Source organism: Herpailurus yagouaroundi, unplaced genomic scaffold (genome assembly GCF_014898765.1).
Source record: "Herpailurus yagouaroundi ecotype Mexico unplaced genomic scaffold, PumYag 196, whole genome shotgun sequence".
Taxonomy (NCBI): domain Eukaryota; kingdom Metazoa; phylum Chordata; class Mammalia; order Carnivora; family Felidae; genus Herpailurus; species Herpailurus yagouaroundi.
In genome coordinates, this window is record NW_024412427.1 from 24,319,108 (window position 1) to 24,339,792 (window position 20,685).

At 38.7% G+C, this 20,685-nt stretch overlaps 1 protein-coding gene across 4 annotated transcripts in view; it reads left to right on the top strand.

Moving 5' to 3' along the window:
• BTBD3 (BTB domain containing 3) overlaps window positions 1-20,301 on the top strand; it is a 36,278-nt gene extending 15,977 nt beyond the window's left edge. The window contains exons 2-5 of one of the 4 annotated variants that reach the window (XM_040447710.1): window positions 11,658-11,946; window positions 12,438-12,528; window positions 13,120-13,238; window positions 16,293-20,301. In XM_040447710.1, coding sequence (XP_040303644.1) covers window positions 11,804-11,946; window positions 12,438-12,528; window positions 13,120-13,238; window positions 16,293-17,325 — 1,386 coding nt within the window. In that variant the 5' untranslated portion in view covers window positions 11,658-11,803 and the 3' untranslated portion in view covers window positions 17,326-20,301. Of the gene's footprint in view, window positions 1-10,058; window positions 11,947-12,437; window positions 12,529-13,119; window positions 13,239-16,292 lie in introns of those variants that run through there. The other 3 variants (XM_040447707.1, XM_040447709.1, XM_040447708.1) reach the window with 3 other exon arrangements.
• Window positions 20,302-20,685: the final 384 nt, after the last annotated feature.

A 20,685-nucleotide genomic window follows, 5' to 3' on the forward strand; every position in this document is an offset into this window, starting at 1 on the left:
AATCACTAAAATTCTCTACTGGTGCTATAAATAAATATGCCAGACCATGAATTGAGACTAGTTGATAAAGGCAGCTTTGTCCTAGTAACTGGGTCTTGCCATGGTTAACTCACACTTTGAATATGTGAATATCCTTACTCCAGTAAGTTTTACATTTCTGGTAAAGTAAAGCCTTGCTTTTTAAGCACATGTGGGGACATGCTTTAAGTTGAACTTTAGTATTGTCAGTTGGCCTAGCTGCAAGATGAATGTGATATTACAAAACCACATTTATGCTTAGACATGTTCAGGAGAGCCTGGGGACACATTTAATAGATGTCTAGGTTCTTTACCACTGTACCTAGCATAAGCCTGCAGCTCAGGCAGCTAGAAACATCATAGACCTTAGTTTCAGACCATTTTAAGCCCAGGACCAGTTGTACTCCACAAATGCCATCTCCATCTAGGATTCTAGATGGACTTGGATGTGTTGGACTAGGTCCTTCCTGTTACATAGTGATTGAAAGCTTGATGTGGGTGTGGTGCTGTTAGCTCTCTTTGGGAGATGCAGAGATGCAGCCCTCAGAGAAGTCTTCTAATCAGACACCATAAGGCAAAATGGAATGTGAGAAAGTACTGCATGGATAGTTTCTAAGCACCAGAAAATCTTCCTTGTTGAGGTGTCTTTGGACTACATTGAAGGATAGATAGGCTTCTGGTGGGTAGATTTGTAGGGAAGAAAGAGCAGTGAGGATGGCAGGAGACAATTAGTTCATCTGCAGTGTGGGAATAGTCTTGTTTGCAAAGTGAGCTCATGAAGAGGACAAGTTAGCTCACAGCCATGTCATGGCGATTCAGAACGCATTGCAAAACATGAGGCTTCCTCTCTCTGAGAAAGATGAGACAGAATTTCTTCATTTCTTCCTGGAGAGATATTTGGTCTGCAGTCCTGACATGCACTTGGCCACATGCCACCTAATATTCCCTTTTGTTTCCTGTTTGATGCTATATTTTAAACTTTATGAGAGAATGTTACCTTAAATAGTGATATCAACCACGTTTCCAATTCTAAAGTCTTAGTGGATCACGGCTTCCCTATAGCTGGCTATTAGAATGCGTATGCAGAGACCTAACTCCTATAAATTGTGATCACCATTTTCAGAGATGGTCTGAAACCCATGTATGGGTCCATGTACCTCTGAATTATGGTGAACTAGCTGTTTCTCTGTTATTGAAACAACAACAGAATTAAACAGTTGAATTGCCACTTGTTGAGGATATATTTGGATTTGAATGTTCATTAATCTTTAATTGCATTATAGTTAACGTACACATGTAAACACTGTCTACCTGTTGTTTTGTGATGCAGAGATTCAGGAAACCCAAATTTAAAAACATACTCTTATGAATACTTTTGACTTTCTAAGTGAGACTCATTGGAGCATTATTTTATGAGAAATTAACTTCTTTTATTCTGTACCTCTGGGCAGTTCAAGTACTGACCTACTTATATAGTAGCTCTTAATTAAAAAGAGAAATGCTTGCTGAATATATATTACAATTGAATTTTTCTTTGAAATACCTTATTTTTCTGCTTCTGGTGCATGCAGTGAAACTAAGTACAGAACCCTCTCAACTTTATTCCAATTACAGCAGCATGAGGGATGGAAACAACAAGGGAATACTTTATCAGTGCCAAATTATTATTTTCTGCAGCAAATGGGGGCAATTTCTGAATGTTACTTGGTGTTGATATAGTGAGGGTTTTGCCAACCTTTATAGGACAGTGTCCTTCACAACAGTCATGGAGAATTGTGTACTTAACAGCTAATTACAAGTAGCATAAAACCTATTTTTTAAATTTGGGTTTAGGATAGATTTTACTGTGAGTTTTTGCCAGAAGCTGGTTTCTATAATCATCCTCTGTCACAGGCTTCTAATTCTACTTGAATTTTTTGTTAGGAAACATTTTTGTGGCTTAGTTTAGAATGTATGTGCCTTTTTCATTTTCATTTGGTGGTCCCTACTCTAGAAAAGATAGGTTAGAAATTGGGTGTGAAGATGCCTTGTATAACTTCTCATATGTTTGTATTTTCCCGTGGCACAATTTATCTCAGTGGAGCAGATTTCTTATTTTTAGATCTTGCACTGTTTGCTTAAAATAACTATATTTCATTCCAGACACATACATTGTAAAAGTGAAGGAAGGCATTTCATTAAATAGTAATTAATTGAGACCCTTGTCGATGTATTTATTATGATGACATAATCACCACATTGGTAACTAGTCTTTTTCTATGTGATTTTGTTAAAATAAGAAATAAAAGTCATGCTCACTTGCCAACCCCCCCCCCCCCCCCGCCGCCCTCGGCCTTGCCTTTACCAAACCTAATTCTGTTCACTTTAGAGTGATAAAAATTTTAAACCTAATATCATGTATATCATTACTTCAGGTGTTTTAGGAGGTAGTGGTAAATTGAATGATAGGAGAGCAGTGTTCATTTCTAAGCACCTTTTAGTGACTAAGGGCACAACACATATTTAGATGACTGGTATTTGGTAATCTTTTTTTTTTCATCTTGTAGAGTTTTTTTTACCAGTAGAATTGTGAATGTTAGGGAAATTGGTCTGCGATATTTACCCCATTAATAACCAGTATTGATATACAGTATCTGATGATTAGAGCATTGTCCCATTCCATGTGCTTATTGGAAAAGTGACTTTCCCAAATACAGCAAGACATTCTTTGGTTAAGTTTAGGTTAGGCCTTAATGAAGAAGGGCTTTGGATTTTATTTTAATGATCTGACTATGGAAATGTTTTTAGTTATTCCTAATATCAGGAAAAAAAAATTACCCACTGAAGTTAAAAAAAAAAAAAAAACTAAGAAAAAATGTTTTTCTTTGACTAGCACATGATTTTCTTCCTGTGACCTGAAGCCAACAACCAACCTACAGAAGGTCACAGCAAGATTGTTCCATTCCAGCATTTCTAGTAGGATTAATGTCCCCTGTTGGATCACTGTAGTCTTTCTTCTGGCCTTCTCACAAGAGACTTCTTGAGGCCTGATTTTACTTTTCTTTGGATAAATTGTTTTTAGGTACCTAGGTGAAAGTAATACATAGAATAGAATCATTGTATTATAGTAACAATATGTCTCCCTCTTTAGCATTTTAATGTAGATTCTATTTGTTTGAAAATAATGATTTCTAAGGACTCATTTAGCTCCAGGTTTAATCTATGTGTAATGATGTTGTAAGTTAATCTTACATTGATTGGTAAAATATCTTTAGTAAACATTACCCAAAGAATTAACAGGCTTCTATTAACCAGGTTTGTGTACATGTATAGTTGTTGTGCCCTGAGAAAATAGGAGAAATGCATTGCATTAATGCTGGATCTCTTACCGATGGAAATTCTCATTTTGGAATTTCCATCTAGACTCTCTGCATATTATTGGTTGTCAAAGTAGCAAACTCAATTGAGAATTGTGATTATAAACTTTAACAAAGGACTTCTTGATGAAAGCTTAGTTATTCTAGTGTAGTTGAGCCAGAATTTTGAGAGGCCATCTTGCCTGGTTGGGGGAATAATTAACCAATCTAAAGAGAATCCTTTCTTTCCATTGACTTGTGTATCTTTTACTTTATTTCACTGATTATAAGGTGTCGTCAGCTGTAAGACATGGTATTATTTTATGTACAAATAAGAAAGGGAAGAAAAAGTCCTACTAATTGTACTATTAGCTGCCATCAATTATAAGATAAATCCAATTTCAGAGACGTTAAAACAGGGGAGGTCTTAATAATTAAATAATGGCACATTCAGTTGGGCGTCTGACTCAGGTCATGATCTCAAGTTTTGTGAGATCAAGCCCTGCATTGAGCTCTGTACTGACAGTAAGTGCAAAGCCTGGTTGGGATTCTCTCTCTCTCTCTCTCTCTCTCTCTCTCTCTCACACACACACACACACACACACACACACACACACACACACACACACAGTCTGAGTTTGAGCCCTGCGTCGGGCTCTGTGCTGACAGCTCAGAACCTGGAGCCTGCTTCGGATTCTTTATCAACCTCTTTCTCTGCCCCTCCCCTGCTCATGCTCTGTCTCAAAAATAAATAAAAACATTAAAAAATAAAAAATAAATAAATAGTTATCTTTAGAGTATCTCATATGATAAATTTTATATACTGTTTCTTCTCACGATCACCTCATTTAACATGATAGAGAATGACTTGGGATTTCAGTGAGGTGTTTAGTATTCCAAACAAGTGTATACAGACACAGCTTATATAAGCATCAAATATCATGTTAAATATCATACAAAATTTTAAAAAGAAATCATTTTTCCTGCCTTCAGAGATAGTCACATTCTACCTTTGGGCATATTTTCTAAGTTTAAAGAACAAGTGAAGGTTAACTGGAGCTCTGTGTGGTGAGAAGGAAATAACTTAATGAAACTGTCCACGAGCCTTATCCTTCCAGCCACACTGAGGTATGCTTCGCCGAAATGCTTGTGTTCTCACCCTTGGTGCTATAATTCAAACTAGGTCATGGCTGAGAGAGGTCAAGTCGAGTTGCTAGTTCCGTAGATGGGTAAGTTGTAGCTTTGGGCCCTCTCAGAAAAGGGGTCCAGCAGGGCATCTGCCAACAGGCGGTCTCACAGGCATGAACTCCAGGGGACATCTGGCCTGGAGTATGGGTTCCAGGTGTAGATGTAGGTATCAGGTGGGGACCTAATCACAGTGTACAACACAACCTCACCTGCAAAATCCGCACAAAGAGCCTCAGCAACCCAGGACCTCTTGGCCTGTGAATGAGGCTAGAGCAAGCCTGCAGATGGGGATGGAATGTCATTAGTTGTGAGGCCTGGAAGATTATAAGGGCAGGGAGCCAGATTAATTTTTGGGTTTTTGTTGTTTTGGAAGATTGTATCACAAATATTTCCTGCTTTGGGTACAGTTGTTACTAATAGTGAAAGCTTACCTTTTGGGAAGCGTTTTAGACTTTTATCAAAACGCTTTCACAAACATGTAATCTTGCCTTCACAGTAAACCTGAAAGGGCTGAATGGGTATAATTACCCCATTTAGCAGATGAATAAAATGAGACTCATGGATATTCAGTACCTTAAGGTCACTTCTTGATGGCTCTTGCTTTTTTCACTATACCATGCTGCCAATGCTTGGCTCCATATTTATTTCTAAATTTAGAAAGTATATCGTCTATTTTCCAGCAGCTGTTGCTATTTTTAGGAACTGCCAACATTTTGCTGCTTATCTTTTTTATCTCTTATATCACAAGCGTATTTTTTGCTCAGTATTGAAAAGTAAGCAAAAACAATACCCTGTTCCATTGTGACTTAATCAGGTTAGATTGAAATTTCTCTCTGTGATGGTCTATCGGTAATTTTTAGAAGTGATCCTTTCCACAGTTTATCATGTTAACTTCACTTGTAGCTGTTTAGGTATCTTGTGGTAAACCAAATGCAAGTTCAGACAAGGAGTCCAGAGTTAGAGCAAGTTAAACAAGAGTTGCCAGCATTCTTGGTTGTTGACATAGGATTTGTTGGGGTAGACCACGAGTGCCTGGTTTTTCCAACTTTCGTTTTACCTGGAGAGCCTCTTCGGTGTGTTTCAGCAGCTTCCTCATGGCTGTTAGGCATTTATGTTCCTTCCTGTTAGAGGTCCTCTCCATTTCTTTCCAGAAAATGCCCTAGAATTCTTTCTGCAGGGTATGGAGTGTGTGTGTGTGTGTGTGTGTGTGTGTGTGTGTACACACATACACATGTTCATGGTTTTCATATCTGTAATTTTTGCATATATATTTTTTCTTTTAAAGTAGATAAAAATATGAAAATAAAGCATTATGTAAAAATGTGGGGATAATTAACTGTGGATGGAAATTAGAGCGGAACAGACAACATTAGGCAAGCAGTCTGGGAATCTTTATTCTAGTCCAGACATTGCCCCCCTCCCTAACTATTCACAACTCCCTTAATCTTCTGGACACCTAGTCACTTTATCTGTGGACAGAGTTGCATTAAATGTATTAATTTGTATTGTCCCTCTCTGTTCCAAATCTCATTCAGGTCCCAAACTGAATATACAGGTTTCTACTAAATAAAAAGGGATGTCTGGCAAACCTTCCAGTGGTGAAGAGGATGATCTAAGTGAACTTAAATTCTGTTGATAATTTTGTTATTATTGGGAATTGAATGAAAAGAGAGAAAGATGATTGAACTTTCTGACAATTGTAAAAATTATCTAAAATCCACTTTTACTAGCTAACTTGTTAAGTTTGGTTCGTAATCTTGCTCACTATCGTATGCCAGTCATTTAACATGTTACATGATTAGCATGTTGTATTTTAAGAGCACATGTTTCCCCTACTATCCAGAAGTACAGTGTACCTGTGAAACCTTTTGTAGGCCAAAATGGCACAAAGAAGAAGCAATTACCATTAGTTTATTTGGAAAAAGTCTTGAGTGTTCCCAGACCCCAAAAAATAGCCTCTCTTTGGCTTTTCTGATACTTTAGGACACATGTTGCTAATGGATGCACAAAATAAATCAAGGTGTAAAGCACAGATGCTCATAGAGTTCAGAGCTATGGAGCTTGATGCTGAGTAGAGTTCCTGGGGAAGGGGAGTGGTGGTGCCACTTTTCTCAAAATGTGTACTGCCTCTGGAATGGCTCACTGCAAAACAAATGCTGAAGGCCTGTTGTGCTTTTTTTCATAAAAACAAAATTTCTCTTTGTATTTCCTCTGGCTAGTGAAAACATGTATTAATGTAGGTCCTTCATAAGAGCGAAGTCCATAATGTGAACTTTTGAAAAGTGGGAGATACATGCGTATACTTCATAAAAGATTGGTGGCTCCTTGACCAATATATTAGGGCGGATTAACCATGTCTCATAACAGCTTTAAAATTCAGGAGGTGTAACGCTAGTTGTTGTAAGGAAATTTTAGAGGTGGAATATGACAATAGATTTCGAGCTGATATCCTTGATTTATTCACCCTTCAACATAGTGGGTAATGTTTCTGGGTTGTAGATTCAACAGATGGAGTTTGAACTCTTTACATTTAATTTCAAGGGAGAAAAAGAAGCTATAATTTGTGTTTAATGAACTAGACTGTAGAAAAGAAAGCAGAGAGGAAAGTGATATAAATACTTTGTATATTCACATCAGTCTTAGATTTTCATAATATTTTATTGTGTTCTGGATCATGGATTACTCTGAAGGACAGATGATAACTATGGCTTCTCTTTCTAGAAAAATAAATGCACACTCCCAGTTATGCATGTTATTTGTTGAGCTGCCATATCCTCCTTCAAGTGCAAGTTCTTGATAGAAAAGAACCCTAGAGGGGCGCCTGGGTGGCGCAGTCGGTTAAGCGTCCGACTTCAGCCAGGTCACGATCTCGCGGTCCGTGAGTTCGAGCCCCGCGTCAGGCTCTGGGCTGATGGCTCAGAGCCTGGAACCTGTTTCCGATTCTGTGTCTCCCTCTCTCTCTGCCCCTCCCCCGTTCATGCTCTGTCTCTCTCTGTCCCAAAAATAAATAAAACGTTGAAGAAAAAAAAAAAAAAAGAAAAGAACCCTAGAATATGAAACCTTGAAAGCTATTAAAAATAAAGCTAGACCATTATTACTTAAACTGTGGTCATGAAATCAATGGAATGAATCCAGACCAACAATAAAAATAAAAGAGAAAAATAAGATAATATCTATACTGTCGTAACATGCTAAGAGGTTTTGTTTTGTGAACGGTCTTTCCATTTTTGTGTGTGTTTTCACATTTGTGCTAATACTGAGTCTGAATATAAAATGCATTTCTTACTAAAGTGGATTGAAGGTACAGATTGAAAAACAGTCATCTATTCTAGAGAACCTCTTCATATTGTAGCTGAGGAACTTGAGGCCCTTTAAGGCTAAATGATTTGTTCAGGCACCCCTCACCTTCAACACACATACACACAGTCTTTTGTGGCTGCACCAGGACTGAACCACATTATTTGATTACTAGTTTTGCTGTGTCACAATACTAATTTTTTGAAACAGAATTATGAAGTAGATTATTGTATAAATATTAAGTTGTTCATCTTGGCATTCTTTAATCCTTAATGTTTCTGACTAAAATGGTCTCTGTCGTTGTCCTGTAAAATAATCTGGGCATGAGCTTTTCCAGAGCATTGAAAAATATTGTGAAGCCTCTCAGTTGGGTGTGCACACACGTGAATCCTAGAATTTTGACATTTTGGGCCTAATCAGAAGAATTTCAGAGTAAGACATGAAGGTTAAGTTTTATGACCAAGCCAAATTAAATCATTTTGTATTTTTTCTCCATTTACTTGATAATGGAATGCAAAACATGGCACCAGGTGTTGATACTGGATCTTTGGGAGACCCTGTAACCCTCTTATTTTAATCTTACATGAGGTGTTGTCAAACTTGAACATCATACTTATTACCTGGAGGGTCTTATTAAAATGCAGACTCTGGATTTCTAACAGGCTCCCAGGAGATGGTGTTGCTGCTGATGCTGCTGTTCTGTGGACCACACTTGTAGTAGCAAGGACTTTATACTACCTGTCTTTTAAACCGTGGTAGGAAAATGAAGCTCTTAAGAAGTTTTCCATGTCTTGATTTTATTATCATTTTCATGCTTTTCAGATTGGCCACAAAAATTGAAATGTCATTTTTATCTTTTAATTGGATTACTTTTTTGTAGTGAAGAACACATCTTTCACAGCCATGCCCATCAGCCCCCACACCTCATGAAGGGCAACACCCTCTTTGCAGCACGGTTTTAGGGGACTCCAGTTTAGGACTGCTTCTTGTAACTAGTATATTCACAAAATATTTCCACGAAACTTAATTGTCCAAATACCTGAAACCTTTAATTTCAGAAAGAGCAGTTTTTAAAATATTCTGTAATTTTCGCTCAAACTATTAGGTGCACTTTTTATTTTAGTGGTGTAAGAGCAGTGTTTGTTTGAGGCTTTCTTGGTAAAAGGTGTTGAACAACATGTGAAATGAGCAAAAACCATGAAGTCTTCTACTTTTTATGCTTTTCTTGTTTTTTTTTTTTTTAAGTTTATGTATTTTGAGAGAGAACATGCACAAGCAGGGCAGGGGCAGAGAGAAAGAGGGAGGGAGAGAGAGAAACCCAAGCAGACTCCACACTAGTAGCTTGGAGCCCACAAACTGTGAGATCATGAGTTGAGCCCAAAACCAAGAGTCAAATGCTTAACCAACTGAGCCACCCAGGTGCCCCTGTGCTTTTTCTATTTTGTCTGTCCAGTTAACAATTATTAGTGAGTCTGTCTTGTAGCAGCTCGTTTCCCTTTCCATTCTAATTGGTTACTGTCAGACCTGAAAGCCAGGTATGTGTGGGACTATCCTGGTCAGAAGGACCAAGGACCTTCCTGTCATCCCGTCGTGGGGGCTTTCCTAGGAGGTTATTGTCAGGAAGTTCTGTAGCCGACCAGCAAGGAGAGAAGTCCTTTGATTTTAACGTCAGTCTGGGAGTTAGTTCAAATAGGAGCTCATTTGTTCCTTCTCTATACCTTTCACCATGGGCTTTAAAAATGAGTCTCTAGAGCTCTCTTCCTGTAACGTTGTGTGATTTGGAAGTATGTGTGTGTGTGTATAATATATATATATATGCTTGTGGTAGCCCTGTGATCGGGAACACAATGATTGTAGTAAATAAGCAGCACTTCAGGGTCCATCTAAAATGGGGGTGAATAACCTGTGGTAAAGGCCATGGTCCTACATACACAGTCTGCCTTGCACTGGCTTTGCAATAATGATGTAAGGGTTTTAAGGGTAATAATGATGACAATACAGAGGATATTCCTTGGCTCAGTCTCATGACCGAGGGTCCCAGGGATTAAAGTTTGATTTCGGTGTGTTATCTGCAGCAGATTACTAGTTATAATCATCATCATAGCTCCATTCGTTGAGCCCTCACTCTGTCAGGTACTCATTATTCAGATGAATGCTGTGCAACAAGCAGGACCATGGCCATGAAGTCTGCGTTCAGGGGTCGCGGAGGGGGCTGGGGGGAGTAGCAAATAGCGGCTGTACCTGGGACAAATGAGAGTAGTCCAGATAGCTAGGGGTGAGATTAAGTCTCCTGATTAGTCCCTCTTTAAAAATAAACAAACATGTGTGGATCTTACAGCAGGTGTTTTGTTTTTTCTTGTTCAACAAAGCTAGAAATTGTTGAGGGGTTCACGAAATCTATGAAAACCATATAGGTAGTAGTTTATGTTCTTCTGATTCCAGGCAGAGAGAACCTGTTTGCATTTTAACTAGGCGGCATCAGAACATGTATCATCTTGAATGGCCTTATTATTGTTTTCTGTTAGAAGATGTGGATTATATTCTTCAAAATTATGACAAATTAAATGTAGCCATAACATTTAGGCTGGATTTTGAGGTCCTGAACAGGGCCCCCATCTGACATATTTTTAGTGAATTACAGCCTTTAAAAACTGATTAGCAGACTTGTCTCATTTGAATCTTATTTTTATTTGTCTGTAGTTTCAGTGCTGCTAAACTACTACTGGTATAATCTTAGACTAATTTAAAAGTGTTTTCTGACCTGAAACTCCTGTCAAAGATCATTATAGGAACTAGAAAATGTTGGGAGGTAAAATGAACACATGACCTCATCTCTCTTATTTTGCACTAGACTATAACTTGCATTCAAAGAGACTGGAAAAAGAAAAACAACATTCCTTTCCATTAAGCTGTAATAAATGTGTTGTTTAGTATGGTTTTGCTATTAATAATCCATTTTAGCTGGAAGAATGGAGGATTTTGTTTGAAGTATTTGAAACTAAGTGCTGCCGGGATAAAGATTTTACTAGAAATACAGAGTACATATCAGTCCCTACCCTTTGTTAATTGATCCTGCTTATTTAGCTAGGGAAATTAAAATGTATGTCTACTGAAGGGAAATCCGTGGGCACAAACTGTTCCTTTCCGGTTTGCAGATATATTTCATAGGTTGTTTATCTTATTTAAATATGCAATAATACAGGAGGCAACAGAATGCAACTGCTGTTCCTTTAATATGAGAGCTATGCACGTTACAATAGGTGTCACTGTTTTGCTTGGTCCAATCATGATTGGTGACTTCAGCTATTGGCTCGGAGCACTGGCTGTCTGACTCCATCTGCAGGGCTGTAATACCTACTCTCCTCCGATCCATTCACCACACAACTTCAGCCGGCTGAACAGACTCGCGCGGCTCCAGCACATCTTGCTAACCTAATTCAGAGAACAAGCAGTGCGGCTCTCTGCCTGTCATCTTCGCTCAGTGTAGCATTTGCAGGTGATCTAGGAAACTGGGTTATTTTTATGAGCAAATAAGAGAAATAGGAATCATGATGGAGATGTATTTAGCAGACCCAGTACTGGATAAAACTTAAAGGCAGTTTCTATTCAACATAGTGAAAAGGTCACCTTGTCCGGCTGAGAAAAGAAGCAAAACATCAGCTTGTTGGTTTCTGTTAACATCTTGGCTCGTGCCAGCCTCCTTTCCTTGATGTTTACACCAATTTGGGATCTCTAGCCGTAAAGAGAGACACACTGTACTCATGGTAGATGACAAGGAAAAGAACATGAAATGTCTCACCTTCTTCTTGATGCTTCCAGAGACAGTAAAGAATAGGTCCAAGAAAAGCTCGAAGAAAACAAATAGCAGCAGCAGCGGCAGCGGCAACAGCAGCGGCGGCAGCAACAGCAAGTTGCCCCCAGTTTGTTATGAAATAATTACCTTGAAGACTAAAAAGAAGAAGAAGATGGCTGCTGATATATTCCCTCGTAAAAAACCAGCCAGCTCCAGCAGCACCACTGTCCAGCAGTACCACCAGCAGAACCTCAGTAACAACAACCTTATTCCGGCCCCAAACTGGCAGGGTCTTTATCCTACCATTCGAGAAAGGTAAGTGCCGGGCCAGCACATTTACTTGCAAAGTTTTCCTGTGTTGAAGTTTCTGCTTTTGCACAACCTGTAATGGATTTTAACGTAAATCTGTGTTTCCTCTTTTCCCAGAAGCTTTACTGGTAATGGAAAACTGCCTTGTATCTTTTCCAAAACAGTACAGCTGTTTTCCTCTTAGATAAAAATGTTTTTGCAAGCTGTAACATTTAAGTGACAGGATTGTGTCTGTGGACCACAGAAGGTTTGAAGATAGAAACCTTTTATTTGTCCTTAGCCTGATGAAAAGTTTGTGTAACTTTTTTTTGTTGTTGTTACTTCCCATGTGTTTGCAATGATCACAGAGTTGTTTAGTTGGAATCTTTATTTGTAGTTTTACCCCGAAGTTACTAAACTGTTGCTTTAGCTTGTGTCTCTTTTGTGGGCTTTGTATGTTGGGGAGGGGTTTTAAAAATGCCGGCTGCTGTGAATTAATGAATTGCCTCTGTTTATAGAAATGCAGTGATGTTCAATAATGATTTGATGGCAGATGTACATTTTGTGGTTGGGCCACCAGGTGGGACTCAGCGGTTGCCAGGACACAAAGTAAGCAACAGCTGCATTACTGGTTTAGTCCTGAGGTTTACAAAGAGGGACCCTTTCCATGAGCCTGAAATGAAACTTGGTTGGGGTGGGCAGCTTGCCGATGGCAGGCAGTGCGTGTTTCACCCATCACAGAGAAGGCACAGCCTCTCCAAAGGTTCTTGGCCACGCTTAATTTTTTTCTTTGTTTCTCTCTACCCTGCTTTATGTCCCACACAAAAACATGCCCTCTTAACTCTCCAGTCATGAAAAGTTGTTGGGACAGGTTAGGAAAGTCATGTTTATTACTCTTCCCTTAGAAATTGGTTAGATACGTTTTTATTTTATTTATGCATTTATTTATTTATTTTGTAATGAGGGAACTTGTCCATTAATCTCTTAAAGCCTTGAGGTAATTAGCAGCGTAAAGACTGGCTTGCGTGAACATCTATCATGCTTTCACGGCAAGATACACTGTACCTTGGCTTTGAAAAAAGAGCAGGTGTAGGTGCTCTATGTCCACTGAACCTGATTGCCTAGACTCGTTTTTCTGGATTGATTTACTGAAAATGCTTGTAGTTTAGTGCATGAAATAAGATTTCCCTTTCTCCACAGTATGTTTTAGCTGTTGGGAGCTCTGTGTTCCATGCAATGTTCTACGGAGAACTTGCTGAGGACAAAGATGAAATCCGTATACCAGATGTCGAGCCTGCTGCTTTTCTCGCTATGCTGAAGTAAGCACCGTTCGTTTGTTTAGAGTTTGTTTATGCCATGTCTGTACTCCGCTGGTTTCACAGTTAAATGTAAGTTCTGTGTAACAGAAAGGGAGAATGATGAAGAAAGAGGGAGCTGCTTACCTTGTAAATGTTTTTGGAGAAAACTGCTGTGCATCTTTCGGTGGAAAGCATGTGGAATGGTGCAGGCATATATAATAACACTTTGGCGTGAGATTTTTGGGAGCAAGTGGCATGTACAGTGATTTCATTTTTAATGACTTAAAGAAAAATAACTTCCTAGAGTAGGCATTGTCTAATAGAGCATATTATCTCTGACAGCATCATGTATGAAGAAGTCTTTAGAGACATATATTATATTTTTGTTTCACAGTTCCAGAAATTGTATACCTCATTTAAGTACCACCAGTTAGGAGATTTTTGAGTTTTCCAGGGGTTACTGTTTTCTGTCAACAAATGTAAAACTTACTGTGTTGAAATAATCTGATCTTTATATATACATGCATATACATACTCTTACATAAAATCACATACCATTTCTCAAGGATAAGAGGCGTTTGCATTTGGTAGCAGAGGAGACATTTTTGAGACAGATGAATAGTTTTCTATAGTTTTATATGTATTTAATGGGTAATATAAAAATGTAAAGCTGTAAGGTACATACTTCTTTAAAAAATAGTTTTTTTATGTCTCATGGTGCTTTTCAGAATCCAGTACATGTTGATCAGCTAAATGGAATCCGCTTCTTTGATGTGTATTGGCGCTAGACAGTGTGATTAAAATCTGATGATAATTTTAAATAATACTTAATGATTTGTGTTAAATCCTTATTCTAGCACACCAAGTATATCAGGAATTCAAGGATATCTGCTGCTGTAGGGATTTTGGTTCACTGGAATAAATAGGTTTGTTGAAAAAAATTATTCTATGTGTCAACAAGTTGGACAATAATCCCACAAATAGTTAAAATGTTGCAATATATTTATTGTCTGCTTCTACTGAAAAATAAGTACTATAGTTCTAGCACTTGAAGTATTCAATTCTCTATTTATGTTGTAGTTTTGAAATCTAATTTCTTGTAACTGAAACTTTGACAGTGGGAAATAGGGAAATTAAAGATAAGTGAGCATATGAAGTACCTACCAAAAGGTGAAACTAATTCACCACTTTTTAACAACCAACAGTTAGTGACGAGGGATGTGTACAGAAACCAGTTTACCTGGAAAGGGTTTTGTTCTGTTTTGTTTTGTTTTGTTTTTTTCCCCCGTAAAGTCAGCTTTGTATATTTGACATTGTCTCTGGCGGAGGAGAACGGCAACACGAGTTCAGCATTTTGACTGCACTGCAGTCCAGTAGTGTTGTGTTGTTGATTCAGCCACATGTATACATAATTAGGAAACATGAATAAGAAATTACAAAGTTACATTTTACCTAAGTCATTTGCTAAGCATCTTTTCTTACAGATGTATTACCTAGAATATATCTCAATACAGCTTTTTAAAATTATACATGCAGTCCACCAAAAGCGGTAAGAATAAGAAATGTCGTAGGGTGCTGTTTGCCCTTGGGCCACTGTTGATCAGTACTGCACTGTCTCCAGAGTAGTGGAGGCCAGGTCTTCCAGACAAGTGCACTGTGTGGCTGAGTAGCCAGTATTCCTAGAAAGGGAATTGTCAAGAAAAAGGGAACACTGCTTACTGCTCAGTGTTCAGGGTAAGAACTACAAAGTGCTGACTGTGTTCCAGATTCCTCCCCAAGGTCCTGGTTCTCAGGTCAGAGCATCACTAAGCTGCCGTTATTTTGTGAAATCGGTCTTGCCAGTGGTGGTACATGGCTTAGCCTGTCGGAAGAAAAAGAGCTTCCTGGGAGCAAAACTGGAGGTTTCATTTGTGGTTGTGGGCATTTTACTTATTGTCATTATTGTGGGTTTTTTTTTACTTTGTTCACAGAAGCCATTGCTAATCTTTCGTTAAAAGTGTTTCATGAAGTTAAAATATAGTAACGAAAGGAAAACTTCACAGCAAGTAGCTAAACAACTTAGCTAGAAAAATTTTAAAATTTAAGTGTTATCAGTTTGTATTTTTCACCCATACGTACTTCTCACTGACTCTTGTACTCAACCATAGCAATCTAAGAGAAGCAGATGATTTTTTTTTACCTTTACATACCATTTAGAGAGACTGCCACCATCCCCCCCCCAAATCACCAAGAAGTGTTTTATCTCCTGACATAAGGATACTTCACAGAATCCTAAAAATAGTGCATATTTAGGCCTTCTTGCTTTCGTCTTTTAATTAAATATATCTGGAAACAATATATTCTTTAATTCTGAAGGTAGAAGAAATGCGTGGGGGAGAGAGAGAGGAAAGAATTTAGGGTTTAAAAAAAGAAGAGCCAGATACAAAGTGTATGTTGGATTCTATGTAAAGGCAACTGGAAGATATTGTTGAAATCCATGTTTGATAATCTTTTGAGGTTAGAACTACTTGCAAAATATCTTGTTTAATTTCAGGTCTTATTTTGTGTTTAGGAAAAATTCAAGTCATACTTTGTTAATAGCATTAAGATGCAGTCATTGCCAACATTATAGTATTGAAGGCATTTGTTTCTATATGAATGCCGAAAATTATAAAATAAAACTATATATATAGCATCTAGAACATAGGGAGATTATTCTTTGATTAGATATAATATGATGTATATAACAAACTTTGCTGTTTTTCGCTAATATTAACTCTGACATGCAGTTCTTTTTCAAACAGTTCTAATATCTTCTATTTTTTTTTTTTTGAAGACATTGAATGCAGGTTATAAAATAGAGGCTAGAATGGTAACACAAAGTTAATGTCTTTAATTATACAAAGTTACTGCTGAGTTGAAATATTAATAATTTATTAACATATTTCAGAGGTTTCTTTAATCCCTAATCATTTTTGTAATAACTATCACATAAGACAATTTTCTTGGAACTAACTTGAAAGTAGTTGCATCTTTTCTTGCTGGACACGCTCATTTTGTGAAAATTCCATTTATATGCTGTGCGCTGTCTTTCAGATATATCTATTGTGATGAAATTGACTTGGCTGCTGACACAGTGCTGGCCACTCTTTATGCTGCCAAAAAGTACATTGTCCCTCACCTCGCCAGAGCCTGCGTTAATTTCCTGGAGACCAGCCTGAGCGCCAAGAACGCCTGTGTGCTCCTCTCCCAGAGCTGCCTGTTTGAGGAGCCAGACCTGACCCAGCGTTGCTGGGAGGTGATCGATGCCCAGGCTGAGTTAGCTCTCAAGTCTGAGGGATTCTGCGATATTGACTTCCAAACTCTAGAAAGTATCCTCCGCAGGGAAACTCTGAATGCCAAAGAAATTGTGGTTTTTGAGGCAGCTCTCAACTGGGCTGAAGTGGAATGCCAGCGACAAGATCTAGCTTTGAGCATTGAAAATAAACGTAAGGTCCTCGGAAAGGCGCTTTACTTGATCCGCATACCCACGATGGCCCTGGATGATTTTGCAAATGGTGCTGCACAGTCTGGAGTTTTAACTCTCAATGAGACCAATGACATCTTCCTCTGGTACACTGCAGCCAAAAAGCCTGAGTTGCAGTTTGTGAGTAAAGCCCGCAAGGGCCTCGTGCCCCAGCGCTGTCACCGCTTCCAGTCATGTGCCTATCGGAGCAACCAGTGGCGTTACCGGGGCCGCTGCGACAGCATCCAGTTTGCAGTTGACAAGAGAGTGTTCATCGCCGGCTTTGGGCTGTACGGCTCCAGCTGTGGCTCTGCAGAGTACAGTGCCAAGATTGAACTCAAGCGTCAGGGCGTTGTTCTGGGGCAGAACTTGAGCAAGTACTTCTCAGATGGCTCCAGCAATACCTTCCCCGTGTGGTTTGAGTACCCAGTGCAGATTGAGCCAGACACCTTCTACACAGCCAGCGTGATACTGGATGGCAATGAACTCAGCTACTTCGGACAAGAAGGCATGACGGAAGTTCAGTGTGGCAAGGTGACTGTCCAGTTCCAGTGCTCCTCAGATAGCACCAATGGCACTGGGGTGCAGGGAGGGCAGATCCCTGAACTTATATTCTATGCTTGAAAACACCTCCTGAAGCAGTGTGAGCTCTGAGGTGCACATCTGGTTCCTACTTGCTTGATGCTTAGCTCATCTGCAGATACATGATCCACGCAGGTAGTTCATAATGAATGAAGCTGTAGGCAGTTTCTAATTTCTTTCAACCTTTTAATTATGTACAGGCAAAAATGCAGCATTCAGCTTTTAACTATATGCTTAAAAGAGCCAAGTTCTTATTAAGCCTTTGTGGTTTTTAGAGTTGCATCTATACACCTGGGGAGAATTTGTGCTCTTTTCCAGCTGCCCACTGACCTCCCAGCTTTGTCCCACTTAAAGCGTTTGGATCACCTTGAATTTCCTCTAGGGCTTTATTTTGACAAATAGAAATAAATAGTCCAGAACAACAATGATAAGAGTTATTTTTAAGAGAACTCCCTCTCCCCCCCCACCGCCCCGCAAAAATTATAGGTAAATCTCAGTGTACAATTTCTGAAAGAAGTTTTGCTTCAGAATAAGTAGCATTTAGAAAGTAGACAGTCATGTTTAGCTCTTATTTCATTTTAAATATTTTACTCTGGGCATTATTTTTTCTCATCCTAAATTCATAAGATTGTTAAATGTTAAACACTGCAAAGGAAATTGGATGTTTCCTTGGGCCATGACTTCTACAAGCAGTTTTTTATTCTTTTAGTTTAGGAGATAAACTATTACTTCTTTTAGAACTAACTAAATTACAAATTTTTATTGTCAGTAGGGAAGAAATCACAGGCCTATTAATTTAAACTAAAACAGCTTATAAAGTAAACCTAAAAAAGTCCCATTCTACAAATAGTTTATTTGATGGCATGGTAGACTGCACCATTTGAAAAAAGCCAGTCTTCTCCCCACTTTGCTTCTGATCGTCACCATATGCTTGTTTTTATAAATCACACTGTATAGAATCTTATTCCCCTTTTCCCATGAAAAGAGGACCAAAAGTTCTTCAAACGTATGGAGTAACAATTAGTTTTGTAGCACTACGTGTTAATGTAATAAGATACTTTTATTTGTTGATTTTCTTTTTTTTAATCTGAAATACATTTTATCCAATCTACTTTGACCACATACATACTATCTTCTTAGTTAGTTATAATTATGTCCTGTTCCTAGACTGCTAGAATTTGGCCTTTGGCCATCTTAAAGTGCCAATATATGCCTGCAGGGTTTTAAAAAAAAGGTTTGGAGTGATATACTTGATTGTACCTAATATTCATTGTATCAGCATCCCATCCAGCCCTCTTATTTGTACGTGGCTAATGTAAACAAAGGAGGGGAAAGCTCATCCAAAAATTCTCCTTCAGTGACGGCTTGTGATGGTTTAGTGCCTGTGACCCTGGGAGTGTCCAGTGTGTTCACTTCCAGCTAAAGTATCCATGTGTTTCTGAGCAGCTTTTCTGCTCAGTGTGATCCTGAGATGGCTTCCCCCACCACCCAGAGTGTGGTCCCTGGCCGCCTCCTTCTCCTGCTCTGTGAGCCCCATGCTGGCTTGTCTGGAGCCAGGGGTTAGTCCTGGGGTGGGTGGGTGTGTGCGCGTTGTGGGCGTCGGTGCGCGTCCGTGTGCATGCAGGTATGTCTGCCGACTCAGGAATTGTCTCCTCCCTGCCTGGCCAGTAAGAGGTGAGACACAAATGGTCCCCCTGCTGGCCTGAGGAAGGCCCCAGTGAGTGACTACCCTGATCTTATTCACTGTGCTTCTGGGCCACTTTTTCCCCTGTAGACGTGGGCTTGTTGCTTTTGGCTGGCTTCCCTGATGGAGGAGAACACTGGATTATGGGAAATGTTTTAATCATGTTTGCCATTACCTATGCCTGTTAGCATAGATGATCAGAAGCTGTTACTGGTGATTATAGATGAGTATTCCCAGGACAACTTTCCAAAATTATCTAACAATTATTTCTTATTAGGGAGATGACACACAGTAGTTTTGGCAAAGTATCTATGAAACAAAGGTATGTTTTCAATTTAAAAAATACTTCTATAAAGGACTTTGCTTTTAAATTATGGTTAAACATTTCAGTAACTCATAGCTACCATGCAAATTGGTAGACTATGTACCTGTTTAGAAGGCACTCATTTTTAAGCCAGAGGAGAAACAACTTGATTTAGCACTAATTTCATCATCTCAGATTGTTGAGGTGGGTGTGATAACCTCAGAGTGAAGATTGCTCATTTGGTAACGCTCACTGTCAGTGCTCCTGTTAGCAAGATGCCCTCCACGTGGCTAGGGAACAGCTGGTAGAGAGCAGAGGGAGATCCTGTACACTGGGGGTGTCAGCGCTTCATTTTATGTTAATTACTATTACTTAAAAAGAAAAGACACATCCACCACCTGATTGGCTGGTGTCAAGAGCTGTGGGTTAAATTTGAAAATTGTATTTAGACTGAGAAATTTTGTATTTTAAATCCTGTTCTCCCTTTTGCATTTTCAACAACATGGAATGAAAGCTAACGTGCTTGCTTTATTTTCTTTGGTAATCTCGAATTTTGTAGCTTTTACTGTTCTGACAAGGCAGGCAACTCTAGCGTATAAACACAACTTTATTAAACAGAATACTCTGTAGATGCTTTTCCCAATGTATCTGGCAGTCTTTGTTGTTGTTCATACTGGGGATAAAGGGGAACTAGGCTAGCAGTTCTAATGTAACATTCTTTAAGCATATCTTAATATAGTATTTAAGTAAATGGTCTAATTTCTACATAATTATTGCACTGAACTGTCTTTTTTGTTTTTTAAGGTGTTTAAATAAGCTCAGCTAATTCAAGACACTAGCCACTTGTGCATCATAGTGCTTGAATTTAGTAGCTTACAGCATTATTTATGAAGGAAAAATATATAAATATGAAGTACCTCATGTTGAATGTTATTGTACTGTATTTTTAATGTAACAGTGCAGATCTTGTTAGACACATGAATGTGTATAATCATGTTAAATGCAAATAAAAATAAAATTGGTTCATAGATTTGTTTTCCTTAGCATTTTTGTAGGTCCCTTGAAACAGTAAAAAATCCATTCTGGCACTTTTGGTGCCACTACATTTTACAGAGCTGGTTTTGCTGGGTCATTTGTTTGCTAAGAATTCAGATATCTTTGATCCCTAAAGAAGTAAGAATTTGAGGCAAAAGCGTAGGAGAACAATGGATATGTTAATCAATCTCATTGTTCAAAGCCTGACTGTTAAGTTAATGAGAGGAAGTGAATGGATGCATTTATATTCCCTATATGGAATTTGTGGTTTGCTGGCATTCTGATGCTATAGTTGCTCAAATGTCTATGGGTCTGGCTATACTAAGGGGGTGTTGATACTGAATCACATCTAGCTTTAGATGTAACCAGTGCTGCTTGT